The sequence below is a fragment of the Mobula hypostoma genome, chromosome 25, assembly GCF_963921235.1.
Source record: "Mobula hypostoma chromosome 25, sMobHyp1.1, whole genome shotgun sequence".
Taxonomy (NCBI): domain Eukaryota; kingdom Metazoa; phylum Chordata; class Chondrichthyes; order Myliobatiformes; family Myliobatidae; genus Mobula; species Mobula hypostoma.
The window spans coordinates 3,356,472-3,375,416 of NC_086121.1; the positions used below are offsets into that span (position 1 = coordinate 3,356,472).

At 44.2% G+C, this 18,945-nt stretch overlaps 2 protein-coding genes across 2 annotated transcripts in view; one reads left to right on the forward strand and one right to left on the reverse strand.

Moving 5' to 3' along the window:
* The window catches only part of ppih (peptidylprolyl isomerase H (cyclophilin H)), a 30,831-nt gene extending 27,735 nt beyond the window's left edge, over positions 1-3,096 (reverse strand). The window contains exon 1 of the mRNA XM_063033414.1: positions 2,973-3,096. Within this exon, the coding sequence (XP_062889484.1) occupies positions 2,973-3,038 (66 nt within the window). The 5' untranslated portion in view covers positions 3,039-3,096. The remainder of the gene's footprint in view (positions 1-2,972) is intronic.
* Positions 3,097-6,933: 3,837 nt separating this feature from the next.
* taf10 (TAF10 RNA polymerase II, TATA box binding protein (TBP)-associated factor) lies at positions 6,934-18,737 on the forward strand. Its single transcript, XM_063033439.1, has 5 exons — positions 6,934-7,069; positions 9,721-9,869; positions 11,024-11,088; positions 13,716-13,830; positions 17,796-18,737. The coding sequence occupies exons 1-5, from the start codon at positions 7,012-7,014 to the stop codon at positions 17,883-17,885; spliced, it is 477 nt and encodes a 158-aa protein (XP_062889509.1). The 5' UTR covers positions 6,934-7,011; the 3' UTR covers positions 17,886-18,737.
* Positions 18,738-18,945: the final 208 nt, after the last annotated feature.

The window sequence follows — 18,945 nt, forward strand, 5'->3', positions numbered from 1 at the left end:
ATGACAAGCGGATTGCAAGTATGGTTCATCTACAGACTACTGAGAACTGCTTGTTCTTGCCGATAACACCCATGCACCAGCAACTTACAGGAGAGGTCACTTAGGGACTTGGCCTATACTATATTTTTTGCGTGATTGTATGTTTACTTCTATCTTATATGTGCTATATTTGCCTGTGCTGTGTATGACTGTTGGTATTGTGTTTTGCACCTTGGCCCCAGAGGGACACTGTTTGGTTTGGCTGTATTCATGTGTGTTCATGTATGGTTGAATGATAATTAAACTTGTATTTTAAACTAGTGCATCACTAGCAACCCTTGAGAATACTGTGGTCCGGGCACTCTTGAACTAGGTGACAGTAATCCACAGTTCTATTAGGTTGAGGATTCCAGGGTTTTGATTGAAGAAATAGAAATATATTTACAGCTCACAGTGCTGTGTGACATGTCGGATAGTTTTCCGTCATAGCACTAGACTACCCACCAAGGACATCTTTAAAAGGCGAAGCCTCAAAAAGGTAGCATCCATCATTAAGGAACTACACCAACCAGGACTTGTCCTCTTCTTATTACTACCAGTAGAGAGGAGGAACAGGAGCCTGAAGACACACACTCAATGTCTTAGGAACAGTTTTTTCCCCTCCACCATCAGATTTCTGAATGGTTCATGAACCCATGAACGCTACCTCATTATTTTTGCTCTCTTTTGCACTACTTACTTAATGTTTATATATTTCTTATAATTTATAGTATTGCACTGTACTGCTGCTGCAAAACAACAAATTCCGCCAAGTACTTGATTCTGATTTTGAGTTGACTGTTCTCCATGTCTTTTGTTGTGATACGATTGCCAGGCTGGGGTGGAAGCAAAGGCGACTTGCTGAACGACCACACTGCAGTTTACAGCTTGTTGAGTGACCACACTGCAGTTTACAGCTAGTTTACAGCTTGTTGAGTGACCACACTGCAGCTTACAGCTAGTTTACAGCTTGTTGAGTGACCACACTGCAGTTTACAGCTAGTTTACAGCTTGTTGAGTGACCACACTGCAGTTTACAGCTAGTTCAACAGCAGCCACCGTGTCAGTGGTGCAAGATTCATTTTCAGCATTGACTGCCAATGATGTGAAGATGCCCTCATACAGAACTGTAAAGAACTTGCATCATACTCCCAAATTCATGTCTTTTATTAGTAGTTAACATGAGGAGCTTTAGATGGCCCTGGGCGGCCAGTATTCGCTGGAGTTTAGAAGGATGGGGGGGGGGGGGGGTGGATCGCATTGAAACCTATTGAATATTGAAAGGCCTCAATAGAGTGGATGTGGAGAGAATATTTTCTATAGTGTTGGAATCTAGGACCAGAGGGCACAGCCTCAGAATAGAGGGATGTCCATTTAGAACAGAGCTAAGGAGAAATTTCTTTAGCCAGAGGCCGGCGAATCTGTGAAATTCATTGCCACGGATGGCTGCTGAGACCAAGTCTTTGGATATATTTAAAGCAGAGGTTGATAGATTCTTGATTAGTCAGAGCATCAACTGTCACAGGAGAAGGCAGGAGACTGTGGATGGAATGGCATAATGGGCCGAATGGCCTAATGTCATATAGTATAAGCCTCAGTGAGTAACCACAGTGCACTTTGCAGGTGGTTTATCCAACAGCCACAGTTCACCAGCAGTGGAAGGTTAGTATAGGAATGATGTTATGATTCATTTACACTTGGCCACCAGTCTTCTGTTTGACAAAGTACTGTGGATCGAGTTCATAACAATGCACTTCCTAAAAGCTGTGAAAATCGGAATACTAGCCAGATGCTGCGGATGGAAGTGTGAAGTTTACAGGTAGTTTTGAAGACAGTATTATCTATACTTTATAAATATGAATTGTCCTCTGTGTCAGCATGTAAAATACTAAGTAAGTGCATTGTGGATTTAACTTGCACTCCGAAAGGCTGTGAGTACCAACCCAGACATGCGGGCGTCTGGAGGAGAGGATGAAGTCAGAAGGTGTGATGTTTTGTATGTAGCTTCAAAAGAAAGCATTGTCTATAACTTTGTAAATAGGAATTGCCCTTTGTGTTTAGCATAAAAATATTAAGCCCACATTGGGCTAGCAAACCTTTCTGCGGAAAGCGTCTCCGTCCGTATGATGCCTGCTGTACCTTGTTGTGTGGAATAAAGAAGCTGCTTTGTATCTACCAGTGACTCTGTCTCTCCAGTGATTTCATCCACCCCACAACATCATACTCCCAATTTATGACTTTTATAAAATGGATAAAGGTTATAATACCTAGTCCTTGACTATACAAGTTTATCATTTGATCATATTTATATACAACCAAATGAAACAATGTTCCTTGGGACCACGGTGCACCCACAAAACGTATATGACGCAGACCACATAAAGCAAAATATTACCAAATATTGTGAGACCCACCTAACGTTGCCAACAGCTTAGGGCTTAGTGATGAATCAGAGTCAGATTTAATATCACTGTCAAGTTCAAGTTGAAATATCATCCAACAATACAAGAAAATAGAGGAACGTAACAGCGTTCCTCCAGGACCAAGGTGAAAACACATAACCAACAGCACACTGCACAAATAGTTTTGATTACAGAAAAAAAAGTCATGAAAAATATAATATATATCCCAAGTCCCTGGGTGGCATAACTGTAGATTGATGGCAAGTTGGCCTGGTCCAGCTTGATCTTCCACCGACTGAACACTGTCAAGAAATCTGTCGTTTTGCGGCAGCAAAATATCTAATCTTAACCCACTCCCAGGAGCCACGGACATGGTCCCATCCCCGGCTCCAGGTTTCATTCCCAAAACCCCAATATGCCTGACCCCAGCCCCGGCCTGTTCCGCCCTCATCCCCTTACCCCAGCCCCGGGACCAGACTGCTCCTGATTTTAATGCCGCACCGGGTCCCTTAGTGCCCCGTCGCCCCGCTCCTCGGCCCCAGGCCCCCTCACCTGGCCGCCGATGGTGATATCAAAGAAAACCACCGGGTTGCTAGGGTTGCTCGGAGGCGCCGCCATCGCCGCCACACGAGGAAAAGGGGCGGGACTGGGCGGCCGGTGACCTCACTCGGCTTCCGCTCCATTCACCTGATTGACAGCGGAAGACCCCGCCCCCGCGGGCTGGTTCGGGCGCTCCCTCAGTCTGACCCTATATCGGGCCGGGCTCTCCCTCACCCCGACGCCATACCGGGCTGATCCCGACTCCCTCACTTCCTACACCCCTCCAGGATCAGTAATACCTCACTTACCCCGCCCAACCTGATCCCGGCGCTCCCTCACGCCGGTCCCCACTGAGCTGATGGTACTCTCTCACTCCCACCCACCACAGGCTAATCTAGACGCTCCCTCACTGTGCCGGTCCCGAAAATCCCTCATTCCTACCCAGGGGCTGATCTGGACGCTCTCTCACACCAACACCCACTGTGCTGGTCCTGGAGCTCCCTCATGCCAACACCCACTGTGCTGGTCCTGGAGCTCCCTCATGCCAACACCCACTGTGCTGGTCCTGGAGCTCCCTCATGCCAACACCCACTGTGCTGGTCCTGGAGCTCCCTCATGCCACACCCACTGTGCTGGTCCTGGAGCTCCCTCATGCCACACCCACTGTGCTGGTCCTGGAGCTCCCTCATGCCAACACCCACTGTGCTGGTCCTGGAGCTCCCTCATGCCAACACCCACTGTGCTGGTCCTGGAACTCTCTCATGCCAACACCCACTGTGCTGGTCCTGGAGCTCCCTCATGCCACACCCACTGTGCTGGTCCTGGAACTCTCTCACAGGCTGATCTAAATGCTTCCTCATTCCAACTCCGTTGCTCCTCCCAAACATGCCATCACCATCCCTATCAACATTGAGGTCGAAAGCAGGTCTCCAGCATCATGAGGTGGAGGGTCTCACTCTGAACCATGGGCCATCGTCTAGATCATTTACAAAACCAGAATATAGAAGCAATTCACAAACACTGTGTGAGTGATTATTATGAGCTGGCAATAACGCAAATTATAAGTTCCTGGCATATCAGGCATGACCTTACTAAATAATAGAATAGCTTTGAGAGACTTCCTGCTCCCATTGGAAGGAATTGGCCCGTTAGTTTTTTATTGTGACATACTGAGCTTCAGTGAATTGCTTGGTTTTCCATACTCTCCAAACAGATCATTCCAAACAGGATTACACTGGGGTTCCTTCGATTGACATGCCGTGTCATCCAATATGGACGATTGTGGTGTTTCCATGACCATGATTACTTTTGGCAAACATTTCTACAGAAGTGGTTTGCCATTGCCTTCTGGGCAGTGTCTTTACAAGACAGGTGACCCCAGTCAATATCAATACTCTTCAGAGATTGTCTACCTGGTGTCGGTGGTCACATAGCCAGGACTTGTGATATGCACCAGCTGCTCATACGACCATCCACTGCCTGCCCCCATGGCTTCATGCGACCCTGATCGGGGGGGGGCGGTGTTATGCAGGGGCTACACCTTGCCCTAAGGTGACCTGCGCTAGCGGTGGGAAGGAGTGTCTTACACCTCCTTTGATAGAGACACATCTCCACCCCGCCACCCGTCCACCCATATTGAGGTAGTCAAATAGAAAAGCAATAATGGAAAACAATGTTTTATAAGTTTGTCAGAGAGCTGTGTGTCTTTCTCAAGAGGCAAGGGAAAAGAGTCATTCAGTCAGTGGCCATATTATTAGATACACCTGCTCATTAATGTAAATATCTAATCAGTCAATCATGTGGCAGCAACTCGATGCATAAAAGCATGCCGACATGGTCAAGAGGTTCAGTTGTTGTTCAGACCAAACATCTGAGCTGGGAATAAATGTGATCTAAGTGACTTTGATCATGGAATGATTGTTGGTGCCAGACGGGGTGACTTCAGTACTTTAGAAACTGCTGACCTACTGAAATTTTCATGTTAAACTGTTTCTGGAGTTTACAGAGAATGGTGTGAAAAACAAAAAAAAATTCCCGTGTTCCCTCAAGCTGCTCCCCTCCATGACATTAACTCCGCACTGAAGCTGGAGCCACGAGCCTGCTCCAGACTCTGAGTCAATGGGCTCCGCAATGTTTACTCTGCTATGGGCTGAGGTGATAGGCCTTCCCCTGGCTTCATGTCTGAAGACTCACTTTTGTTCTAAATACTATTCACTTTATATTTGTATTGTTTCATGTAGCGCCATGGTCCTGAAAAACTTTGTCTCGTTTTTACTGTGTACTGTACCAGCAGTTATGGTTGAAATGATAATAAAAAGTGACTTGACTTGACTTATTTATTGTTTGATTTGTTTTATTTCTCTCTCTTTCTCTCTGCACAGTGGGCGTTTTTCAGTTTTTATGGATTCTTTTGAGGTAATTGTTTTGCGGCTGCCTGTAAGGAGATGAATCTCAAGGTTGTATAGTGTATGCATACTTTTATAATAAATGTACTTTGAACTCCATGTAGCTACCCAAATGCTTCTTAATTGTTCCCAACTGCATCGGCCTCAATCACTTCCTCTGGCAGTTCGTTCCATATATTCACCACCTTTTGCATAAATAATTTGCCCGTCAGGTCCTTTTAACTCTATCCACTCTCACTGTAAACCTACGCTTGATAGCTTTGGAGAACCCTACCCTGGGGAAAAGACTGTTACTGTCCACCTTGCCTCTCATCATTTTAACCACTTCTGTAAAGTTGTTTCTTATTCTTATTCATTCGAAGGAATAAAGACCAAGCTTGGTCAACTTCTCCCTAAAACTCAGGCCCTCTTGCCCTGGCAACATCCTTGAAAATCTCCGCACTCTTTCCAGTTTTTTCCTATAACTGGGTGACAAAAGTGTACATGAAACTCCAGGCACGGCCTCATCAATACCTTGTCCAGCTGCAATACTGTTAGTGTGATGCTGTAACACCTCAGGGCATTGGACTTTGGAGTTCAAATCCAATGCTTTTTGTAAGAAAGTCCTTCCCACGAGGGCCTGGTGTTTGTCCAGTTCCCCCCCTCCCCACATTCCAAAGACATACCACTTGGTAGTTTAATCGGTCGTTGCAAACTGTCCTGTGATGAGGCTGCGGTTAAATAGGTGGTTTGCTGGGTGATGCAGCTTGCTGGGACGGGAAGGGCCTGTTCTGCGCTGTATCTCGATAAAATAAATATATAAATATTTGTCCTAGCCACCATGACCCATGTTCTCTACATTTTAAAGCCTCTTCTGCAGGAAATAGGCAGTAGATATTTCAGGTCGAGACCCTTCATCTGAACTGGAAAAGGGGAGAGAGCTAGCTTAACAAGGTATGCAAGTGTGGTTTGGGGTTTTGAAATGAGTGGAACAATGTCTAGTGGGTGATAAGTGAATGACAGGTGAATAATAGGCACGTGAGGGAGGGAAGAAGGAGAATTAAAATCTCCATTTTCCTATCTGTATCAGATTTGGCCATTTCTGTTGTTAACCATTAATTTGTGACATTGCTGAATGTTTTGGAATCAAAAAGCACTACAACATTGAGTCAGGCACTTTGGTCCATCTACTCCATGCTGGCCTGGTTTTCTACGTAGTCCCAACTAGTCTACCTGCACTGGGACCATAGGCCTCCACACCTCTCCCATCTATGTACAGTACCTTCTCAAACTTCTCTTAAAAGTTACAACTGAACCCACATCCACCACTTCAATGCAGAGTCTCTCCTGATGGGGTTCACTCTTTCAACTGGTTTGTTTAATAATTTAGTCTCTAATTACCGTCAGAATGTGGACGGTATTTTAAATTTATATTATATGGTGTAATTACTTAATACATAACAACTTCCCACCGACAGTAACCTCACAGGTGGAACGAAGTGTTGGCACCTCGGTCTGCGTGAGCGCCCGGAGGGGTTTAAAGGAAGAGCCGGGACGCCATTGTTGTTCTCGCACCTAAAGTGGTCGGGAGGAGCCGGTGGGGTTTGCGGGACGGACCGGATGTGGGGCGGCCTGAGGATGGTGGCACCTTAGTGAGCGGGAGCGCCATGAACGCGGAGGGAGGGCCGCCTGGCGGCGCGGCTGTTAGTACCGCGGCTGGCAACGGTGAGTGTGCACGGAGGGACGGGGCTATAGATGGATGGGCGGCGCGCTTGCGGCCTATATCCCGAGGGAAGTAAGGGAAGAGGAGTCGGTGTGTGGGTCGGGCCTGGGTCACTGGCTCAGAGCTCAGCCCGGAGCGGCAGAGTGGATGGCGGATGGCTGGTGTTTAAGGGGCGTGTAGGGGGCAGGGGTCGGAGGTCGGGGACAACCTTTAAGGGGATTGTGCTGTTTTCCTTCCTTTAGAAGTTTTCCGCGGTCCTGTTATTTTGATTTGCTATATAGCTCGAGTTCCTCTTCCAGGCTATACTCTTGTCTATAGTCTATCTGAATTATTTGCTGCACTACCCAGCCGTACGTTTATCCAGCCACTGTGGTCCTTGTCAAAGAGCAGCACTGTGTCACAGATAGTGTACCTGACTGTTGGTCATCAACTGATGGAGTGGTCACTGAGATTTTTAACCTCTTGCTTTGGCAGGCTGAGGTACCCAGCCACTTCGAGCAGACTTTAATTATACTGGTGCCTAAGAACGTGGTAACCTGCCTCAATAAATACAGTGTTGTCCAGCAGCACTTACATCCACTGTGATGAAGTGCTTTGCGAGGTTGGTAATGAAGCCTATCAATTCCTGCCTGAGAAATGACTTGGATCTGCTCCAAATTGCTGACTGGAGCAACAGGACCACAGCAGATGCCAGCTCACTGATTGAGTGAAGTGCCAGAGTCACAGAAAAGTACAGCACAGAATCAGGCTCTTCAGCCCATCTAGTCTGTGCGTGGAATCCTGGGACATCTGGACAGCAAAGATGCATACATCAGGATCCCTTTTATCAAATACAGCTTGGCATTCAATACTATGACCCTGTCAAAACTATTTAATAAGCTTCAAGTCCTTGGTCTCAATACCTCCGTGTGTAATTGGATCCTCGATTTCCTCACACAGACCCAGTTTGGATTGGCAACATCTCCTCTACAAACTCCATCAGCACAGGTGTACCACAAGACTGTGTGCCCAGCCCCCCGTTCTACTTGTCTTACAATTATGACTGAAAGAGGCTGCAGAGGGTTGTAAATTTAGTCGGCTCCATCTTGGGTGCTACCCTACAAAGTACCCAGGACATCTTCAAGCAGTGGTATCGCAGAAAGGCAGCATCCTTTATTAAGGACCCCCAGCACACAGGGCATGCCCTTTCCTCACTGCTACCATCAGGTAGGAGGTACAGAAGCCTGAAGGTACACCTCAGCGATTCAGATACAGCTCCTTCTCCTCTGCCATCCGATTTCTAAATGGACATTGAACCTGTGAACACTACCTCACTTTTTAAAATATATTATTTCTGTTTTTGCATGATTTTTTAACATCTATTCAATATACATATACTATAACTAATTTATTTTTCTTCTACAGTATTTATTGCATTGAGCTGTTGCTGCTAAGTTAACAAATTTCACAACATATGCCGGTGATAATAAAGCTGATTCTGATTCTGTGTGGCTAAGCACAGCTCTAATGCCATATTCTGGTTTGCTGCTGACGCCGCTGTTGAAGGCTGAATGAAAGGTGACAAATTGGCATATAGTAGGGAGATTGAAAATCTGGCTGACTGGTGCCACAACCCCTTACAATGGCAGCAGAACAAGAGCTGATTATTGACTTCAGGAGGAGGAAACCAGAGGTCCCCAAGCCAGTCCTCATGGGGTGCAGGGAGGGGGTGGACTTGCACACGTGCAGGACAAAGAAGCAGGCAGGCTAAGTCATGTGGACACTACCCATCCAATAAAAGTCTTTTTCCAAAAGTTCCCTTCTGGAAATGGGGCTAGCAAAACATAAACTTCACATTATCTCAAAAGTTTCTTCCCCTGGCCATTAATCCAATCAACCATTCTAGCTAGCCCCACCTGCCCCTCTCTATCGATTACCCCATCACTGCTCTGTAAACACTTTAAACTACTTTTTATAATGCTGTTTACATTGTAAATACATGCTGGTATTTATGTATGTGTACATATTTTACTCCATGTCTGTACTTTAACCTCTAATTTTCATTTGTTTATTTGTTATATGTTGTATGACAAGGGGGATCATGGTCCTTCTGTGACCATGACTGTTGTCGCAAAATTTTTTTCTACAGAAGTGGTTTGCCATTGCTGCCTTCTGGGCAGTGTCGTTACAAGATGGGTGACCCCCAGACATTATCAATACTCTTCAGAGATTGTCTGCCTGGTATCAGTGGTTGCAGAACCAGGACTGGTGATGTGCACCCGCTGCTCTTATGACCATCCACCATCACCTACTTCCATAGCTTCATGTGATCCTTATTGGGTGGGGGGGTGCAAAACAGGTGCTACACCTTGGCCAAGGGTGACCAGCAGGCTAGCGGAGGGAAGGAGCGCCTTACACCTCCTTTGGTAGAGATGTATCTCCACCCCGCTACCCACCTCTAAAATTCTAAAAATATAATTTTGCATGTAGCGCCCTGACCAACACACTCTCAAATTTCTAATGCGTGTAAATGGATTTGGCAAATAAAGTTGATCCTAATGACATAAGACAGTTAACATTTAGCTTCAGAGAGTATAAGGAAAGTGCATTTGTTTCTGTTTAGATTTCTCTTGCTATGTGCTGATCAGTGCTTCTTTCCTCCCTGTCTCTTCAGTTCCAAATGCTGCTGCCTCTGCCACAGATACATCGGTTTCAAATGGTGTCTACGTTCCTCAAGGGATTGCAAACGGGGATGTCAAACCTGTTATATCAACAACACCACTGGCAGATTTCCTAATGCAATTAGAAGATTATACACCAACAGTAAGTTTATCTTCATTTCAGTCATGCAGATTGTGGCTTGCACTCCATTTTCTCCTCATGATGTCACTTAAGTAAATAAACCACTTACTGAAAGGTTTGGCAAGTTTTTCCACTCTACTGTGAGTGTCAGGCCAAGCTTCTAATTCTTGTTCGACAATAAGTCAAAAACCAGGTGCCAGTCAGTGAAATTAAAACACTGGGCTACAGGTGCATGCACGTGAAGGATTGAAAATGCAGAAGATTGAGGGAAGTGTGGATCTTTTTGCTTGGTTTAAGGCATAATCTTCCTGTGCAGTAAACAAACACCAGGTGAACTAGTAAAGTGTAGAACGTTTACATGAAAAAAAGTTGCGTCTGCTCATTCTCAAATCAGCAGAACCTTTGACAAAGCTGACTCCTGTCAATTTCAGTGATTTTTGGGTTAAACCTTACTACTGCTATGACTGTATCCTCTGCCAATGCTAAATTAAACACCCAATACAGCACCTTGGGTGTGGCCATAGCATCCCTTGTTCTACCACACACAGGTTAAACATGGTATTATAAAGTCATAGAACACTACAGCACAGAAACAGGCCCTTTGACCCATCTAGTCTGTGTTAAACTGTTACCCTGCCTTGACCCATCAACCTATACTTGGATTGTAGACGTCCCATCCATGTTCTTATCTCAAATTCTCCACCAGTTCCACTGCCAACTTGTTCCACACTCTTTATTTTGGAAATAAATCTTTTTAAAATTTGGTGTTGGAGTTCTTGTTAGTATAAATACAGACATTTTGGAAAGCATGCTTTATGTCTGAGCCTACACAGTACTAACTGGGGAAGTGACGTTGTAGCAGTTTCAGAATGTATAGATCACTTGGTATTGTGTTGACTTTGTTAAATCTCTCTATTGAGTTGTCATTGCCTAGGAAATTGACAGTTGGCAGTAAAACATTTCTCAAATGGCAAACATTTTCTACCATATAGTTAATTCACTTTTTACATACCTATAAAATTATAGGTTATTAACTTGTGGTAATATGTTCTGTTATGTGCTGTGTGTTTTGTGGGTGCACTGTGATCGGAGGAATGTTGTTTTGTTTGGATGTATATTTGTACAGATAGGTGACAATGAACTTGAACACGCTGTTTATTTCTCGAACACTCTAGATACCAGATGCTGTGACAGGATACTATTTGAATCGAGCAGGGTTTGAGGCTTCTGATCCTCGCATGTAAGTTTGCCTTTTCACATTCTAGTAGTAATATTGGTAATGTTTCTACAGTGAGAGCCCTTGCTTTAAAATGCTTCAAAGTTGTTGTAAGCTTCAGTTTCACAGTTATTTTAATTTTAGGCCCACACAGAACAATACAGTGGCCCTTCATCCCACCATGTTGTGCCTATCTTTGCAACAAAATTTTCCTCAATGGATAAAGAAATTCAAGAAATCTCTGCCCCCTTCCCCCCCCCCAATGTCTCTTTATGAATAGATATCCAAAGGTTGTTGGTCATAATTGTTGGCATTTAATTGATGTTATTTATTTAGAGCAGGAGTTCCCATTTTTTTTTGATATAATATTAAGAGGGGTCTGTGGGCTCCAGGCTGGGAGCGCCTGGTTTAGAGATCAGACATCCCACCTCTCCCGGAACTTCTGGGAGTCTCCTGCATATTAATAGTGGCTCCCTGCTGCCCGCAAATTATATACAATATCACGGAAATCAATTTTTTTGAGAGCGAGCGAGAGCGCGCCATGGCAGAGTGTTCAAAATAAAATATAAAACGTACATCACCCCAGACTACACTAAAGTGTATCCCTGCCTAATAGGGGTCAAAATAATGACAGTGTTGCTGGCTGCACTGTTTACAACAGTGACTTTTCTATTGCCCATGGTGGGTTAAGACTGTAAAAGACATGTTGAGGTGAGTTTAACAGGTGTCATTCGTTCATTAGCATAGCTAACGTTATTTAAACTAGCTGGCCAGCTGCTAAGGAGCTACTCTATTGCAGACATCCCACCTCTCCCGGGAGTCTCCCGCAAATTGATGATTCTACCTCCCTGAAATGAGTTTTTGCTGAGTGGGATGTCTGAGAGATGCAGTGTGGAACAGGCCCAGCACTGCCCAGCAAACCACCTATTTAACACTAGCGTAATCACAGCACGATTTACAAAGACCAGTTAACCTACTAACTAGTGTGTCTTTGAACTGTGGCAGGAAACCCATGTGGTCATGGGGAAACATACAATCTCCTTATAGGTGACACCAGAATTGAACTCTGAACTTCAAGGCCCCGAGCTGTAATAGAAATGTTCCCTCATGGAACATTACTAGGGGGTTTAAGCTACACCTTTTGCTTAGTAATATGAAAGAATATTGATTCAGAAAGCTGTTGAATTAATTTTAAATAGAGGACTGCAAAGTCTCAGGCACACGTTTAGCCAGGGGGCCTGAGACATTTGCACAGGACTGTAGTAATTTTATGTATTACACTGTGCTGCTGCCACAAAAAAAAACAAACTTCATGACATAAGTGAGTGATGATGAACCTGATTCTGATATGGGTCTCTATTGTGGACTGAGAGTGGGAAGGGGGCAGGGAGAGGGGAATCATGATTGGGGAAAAGGGGGAAGGGAGAGGTGACGGAACGGGAACCACCAAAGAGACATTCTGTAATACTCAATAAACCAATTGTTTGGAATCAAATGACCTTGCCTGGTGTCTGTCTGCACCTGTGCCAACCCCCGCCCCCCGCCCCCCGGACTCCTCTGCCACCTTTCCCACACCCTCCCCATTCCCAAAATCCATTTACAAACTTGCTCTTTGCTCTATGTTGACAAATACAGTGGTGGTTGTTAATTGTGTCCGACAGTGACAGGAAATCTGTGTGGGAGAGTTTTTAAAGTAGGAAAGCCATTACACTGGGGCAGTTTCCATTCTTCCAACCTCAGGAGTTCGGGTCCAGTGGTACGAACAAGTGTCACAAACCGGGATCTTTATTGTAGACGATGACCATGACATCTTCTATGCTTGTCATGCCCTTCGCTCTCCACGGAGTATTGCAATACCACCTTCTTGGCGGTTGGATCTCACTGTAGATCTCATCCACCCAGTCTGCCGGAGCTGACTTCACATGCTAGGACAGACATGACCCTATCTCACCAGGCTGCGAAGCTGCCAGCTGCCCTTAGCTGGCATAGCCTGGCTCACTGGGGTGTGAGGTTGCCAGCTGCCCTTGCTGGCATAGCCTGTGAGGCTGCCAGCTGCCCTTAACTGGCATAGCCTGGCTCACTGGGGTGTGAGGCTGCCAGTTGCCCTTACCTGGCATAGCCTGGCTCACCGGGGTGTGAGGCTGCCAGCTGCCCTTGCTGGCATAGCCTGTGAGGCTGCCAGCTGCCCTTAACTGGCATAGCCTGGCTCACTGGGGTGTGAGGCTGCCAGCTGCCCTTACCTGGCATAGCCTGGCTCACTGGGGTGTGAGGCTGCCAGCTGCCCTTACCTGGCATAGCCTGGCTCACTGGGGTGTGAGGCTGCCAGCTGCCCTTACCTGGCATAGCTTGGCTATGGAAGTGGTGTACAGGGGGTGGTTGCTGTCACATGCAAACAGGTGAGAGTTGAATGTCCAGAAGGGAACAAATGTTAGTGAGCTGTCCTGGAATGGACACGACAAGCATCTTCAACAGCCTTCCCTGGATATCCCATACACCCCAAATACAATACTGTGCAAAGGTCTTGGACACCCTCGCTATATATGAGTGCCCAAGATTTTTGCACACAACCACATATTCATGAACACTTTACATTGATTTACTATGAAATTGGTTGTCTGCACAGGCTTTTGATCACATTATTTTCTTAACAGAATTCGTTTAATATCACTGGCTGCACAAAAGTTCATCTCAGACATTGCAAATGATGCCTTGCAGCATTGCAAAATGAAAGGAACTGCATCGGGAAGCTCCAGAAACAAAAGCAAGGTTTGTTCATACTTGGGGTGATGTTTCAAACAATCGTGAACATCTGTAGGATGTCTCTGTCCATCTGAATATTCTAGGAATAGGATATACAGGTTTCAGCTTTTGAAAACATATACTTTATACGGCTGGAGTCTTGTAATTTATAATACAGGAGATCCTGCAGATCCTGAAGTTCAAGGCAACACAGACATCCTGAGGAACTCAGCACGTCAGGCAGCATCGATGCTTCAGGCTGAGGCCCTTCATTAGGTCAGGTCACTTGAAGAATTTCAGCCCGAAACATCAACTGTTTATTCACCTCCATAGATACTGCTTAACGTGTTGAGTTCTTCCAGCGTGTTGTGTATTAGTCCTGTAATTTGGAGTTATTCAGTCTCTAATCTGTTGTTCTTTATTAGTTACCACACTTAGCCATAACATGTCTTCATAGATAGAGGCCAGGGGAATTGCCAAATGTTAAATTTTCATCATGTTAACTGAATTCATGCCAGACAACTTTTCCATTGGAAAAAGCATTCTCAAAAAGGTATTTCCTTATTTTTTCTTTTTAGATTTTTTCTAATTTAATTATAAATATGTAATTTTATGTATTGCACTGTACTGCTGCAAAAAACAAATTCATGACATGTAAGTAATGATAAACCTGATTCTGATATGGGTCTCTGTTGTGGACTATGAGTGGGAAGGGGTCAGGGAGAGGGGAATCATGGTTGGGAGAAGGGAGAGAGTGGGAAGCACCAGAGAATCATTCTGTAATGATCAATAAACCAATTGTTTGGAATCAAATTACCTTGCCTGGTGTCTCGGGGCTGGGTGTGTCTGCATCCATCTCCCCCTCCCTGGCACCCCTTCTCTGCCACCTGTCCCACACCCCTCCTGTGGCTCTGCACCCTCACCATTCCCAACATCCTTTGCTCCAGCCAGATTTACAAACTTGCTGTCTGCGCCACGTTGACAATTACAGTACTGTGCAAACGTCTTGGGCCCCCTAGCTATATATCTATGTGCTTAAGACTTTGACACAGTACAGAATTTTATTGTAATTTATAGTTTTTATTATGCATTATAATGTACTGCTGCTGTAAAACAAATTTCATCAGTGATATTAAACTTGATTCTGATATTAACCTCCAAATTAAAATGATTTTGGTTGAATCGTGCTGGAATTGGATTGCGTGGCCTTGTCTTACAGAAGATTAAACATAAGGACCATGAGACATGGGAGCAGAATGGGGCCATTTGGGCCACTGAGTCTGCTCCACCATTCAGTCATAGCTGATTCTTTTTCTTTTCTCCTCCTCAGCCCCACTCCCCAGCTTTCTCCCCATAACCTTTGACGCTGTGTCCAATCAAGAACCGATCAAGCTCTGCTTTAAAAACACCCAACAACTGCCTGTGGTAATAAATTCCACAAATTCACCATCGTCTGGCTAAAGAAATTTCTCTGCATCTCTGTTTTAAATGGATGTCCTATCCTAGGCTGTGGTCTCTTGGACTCTCCCACCATGGGGAAACATCTGTTTCACATCTACTCTGTCTAGGCCTTTCACCATTTGAAAGGTTTCAATGAGACCCTCCGCCCTCCCCCAAATCCAGTGAGTACAGACCCAGAGCTGTCAAACGTTCCTCATATGATAACCCTTACCTTCTTGGAATCATCCTTGTGAACCTCCCCTGGACCCTCTCCAATGCCAGCACACCTTTTCTTGGATGATGAACCCAAAACTGTTCACAGTGCACAAGGGGGGCCTCGCCAGTACCTCAGCATCGCATGGCTGCAAGATGAAGACAGACCTTCTGGCTCATCCACAGCATTTTGGTAGAAGATCAAAACCCTGCAGATTTGATAAATCTGAAACAAAAAACAAAGTACCTCAGACATTTATTGGTTAAGACTTAAGTGACTGCCCTTCACATCAAGTCTCCATGCAGAATCCAATTGGAATACTTTCTGTTTGTACTCAACCAGATGAAGATTTCCACTATTTTACATGATTATTTTGGTACCTTCCTCACGAGCAATAGCCCTGCCATGTTCTTCAATCCCTTAATTCCTCAATAAAACCGTGAGCTATAGGAGTAAAATTAGGCCATTTGGATCAGTGTGTCTGCTCTGCCATTCCATAATGGCTGATTTATTTCCCCCCTCAACGCTTTTACTAATCAAGAACTTATCAACCAATAGTTTAAATATATCCAATAACTTGGCCTTCACTGCCATCTGTGTCAATGAATTCCACAAATTCACCACCCTCTGGCTAAAGAAATTCCTTCTCATCTCTGTTCTAAAGGGATGTCCCTCTATTCTGGTCATAGGCTCTCGTACTATAGGAAATATCCTCTCCATTTCCACTCTATCGGGGACTTCCAATATTCGATAGGTTTCATGAGATTTCCCCTCTCAGTGGAGAGGAGCACTCCAGTAAGTTCAGGCCCAGTGCCATCGAACACCCCTCATAAGTTAACCCTTTCATTCCCATGAACCTCTTCTGGACCCTTTCCAATGCCAGCACATCTTTTCTCAGATAAAGCTGCTTTAACCTTTCTAACTTAATTGTTACACATGGTCTTTGGTTCAGTGGTGAACTCTGCTATTCATTCCACTGTCTCAAAATGCTTTTAAACAGAACAACCTCATATTTCTGATCGTCAGCTTTTCCCTTGCTCACGCACCTGATGTTATTTGCTACAACAACTTGCAGAGACAAAAGACACTTTTAAAGTGAACTCCAGCAGGTTTGTGATGGAAATGTAGGCTCAGTATCCAGCTGTGTTACATTTTCATTGTCATAGCTTGAATGCAGCTCAGGAGTACAACCCTCAGCACCTGGCATATGAGAGGTTCTATCAGGAAGTCAGCACTCCACTCAGTTAATTGCTGCTTCATTGTCTTAGAACACAGGTTTTATTTATTTATTTAGCGATACAGTGCAGAATAGACCCTTCCAGACCTTTAAATCATGTCGCCCAGCGACCCCACAACCTTGATTTTACCCAAAGCCAGGGGTTCCCAACCTGGGATGCATGAATCCCTTGCTTAATGGTATTGGTCCATGGCATAAAAAAGGTTGGGAACCCCTGCCCTAACCTAATCACGGGACAATTTACAATGACCAATTAACCTGCCCAGTATGTCTTTGGATTTGGGAGGAAACCAGAGCACCTGGGGACACCCCATGCATTCCACAGTGAGGACATACAAGAGATTCCCTTTGGACGGTGCTGGAATTGAACTCTGCCACACCCTGGGCTGTACTGTTACTGTATCACTAAATAAATAAAAAATAAATGTTTATCTCAATGGTATTAGATCCATTCGTCAATGCATACACATTGCTTCATTTTTGTAATCCTAACATCTATCAGATAATCCCTTAATCTTTTCTCATGTAATTATAAGAACTCTTACTATGACCACAAAACATAGGAACAGAATTTGGCCACTTGGCTCATCGAGTCTGCTCCATCATTCCATCATGTCTGATTTATTATCCCTCTCAATCCCATTCTCCTGCCTTCTCATAAATTTTGTGTATCATAATAACTACAGCTCAGGAGTACAACCCTTAATACTTAAAACCTCTCCTAGTCTGCTTTAAATAAGCTCTTTGGAAATCAGCACTCTACTTGCAGTGCTAGCCTAATCACAGGAGAATTTACAATGACCAATTAACCTACCAATCAATATGTCTTTGGACTGTGGGAGAAAACCCACGAGGTTTATGGGGAGAACGCACAATTTCCTTACAGACGGTGTTGGAATTGAACTCTGAGCTCTGATGCTCCGAGATGCAATAGCATTGGGGTAATCACCACACTACCGTAGCGTCCTAAATCATTTGCTGTTATTTCCTGTTCCATTTTGTTTTGCCTTCATGGAAGAGATGTAGGAAAAAAAACCTAAATTGGTGATTTGAAGGAAATTGTATCTTGTAAGATGCTTAAGTTTTTTTTGTGTTTTTCAGGATAAAAAATACACCCTCACCATGGAGGATTTAATTCCTGCTCTCTCTGAATACGGGATAAATGTGAAGAAACCTCATTACTTTACATAAAGACCTGAAAGCACCTTCAGCAAACTGTTAACTACTTGCCAACGTCTGTGAGGGACTGTATACCATCAGCTCTGAATGCTTTCAGCTAGTGGCAGTGCAACAGGACTCATGCTGCCAACTTGGACTTTTCCCAGTGTGACAAGTGCTGTAGTATTTTTGAATCTCCATCCAACATAGTTTATTGTTTGAAGGATTGCTTATTTTTCTCACATTATGGCAGCATATCTTTTTGAATTATTAGGTCAGCTGATTAAACAGATTTGACGTTTCTATTAAATCTAACAGGATGAGTTTGCGAGGTATTTTCCTTTCTGTGAAGCTTTGTTGGGATCCAATTTGAAATAGGATATAAGTTAAAAATGAGATTAGTATCAAAATTATAACTACATCTGATGGCCTTTGGAGGATTGATCTGTATAACAGTTTTTTTTTAAATAACAAGTTTAGTCATTCATTAAGAAGAGAGTAATGTTATATTCAGATGCAATAGTGTGTTTTTTTGCAATAGATGCATTTGAAAAGTGTCTACTTGTAAATGTGTTATGGATATAGAGCAAAATAAATGATTTGTGTAGTCGATTAAAGGGAAAGGAAACTCTGAATCCTTTTATGTGTACTGGAGGGAGAGGGTGTGTGTGGATGCAATCAAAGCCCTTTCTACTCTGCTCCAGTTTTGCATTGTGCCCCTCCTGTTCATCTTAAATGAAGTTAGCTATAGACAAAGTGAGGGAGAAGCCTTTATCAAACTACCACTGCAGATATATTTATCAGAATGTAGACACGTCTGGTTCTATATAAAACTCAATAAAAATAATTAGCCTCCCCCAGAACGGGAATGTTTTTTTAAAAATCAGGTTTAATATCACTGACATATGTTGTGAATTTTTTTGTTTCAACTGAATTATGCTGATTTATACATTATCCCTAAAGTTTAATGTGCAGGTTGAGTCAGTGGTAAGGAAAACAAATGCAATGTTAGCATTCATTTCGAGAGGACTAGAGTATAAAAGCAAGGATATAATGTTGAGGCTTTATAAGGCATGGGTCAGGCTGCACTTGG

Coding starts and splice junctions, on each gene's coding strand:
- taf10 (XM_063033439.1), top strand. CDS start 7,012: ATGAACGCGGAGGGAGGGCCGCCTGGCGGCGCGGCTGTTAGTACCGCG. Junction 9,870..11,023: donor TAGAAGATTATACACCAACA/GTAAGTTTATCT, acceptor CGAACACTCTAG/ATACCAGATGCTGTGACAGG. Junction 13,831..17,795: donor GCTCCAGAAACAAAAGCAAG/GTTTGTTCATAC, acceptor TGTGTTTTTCAG/GATAAAAAATACACCCTCAC.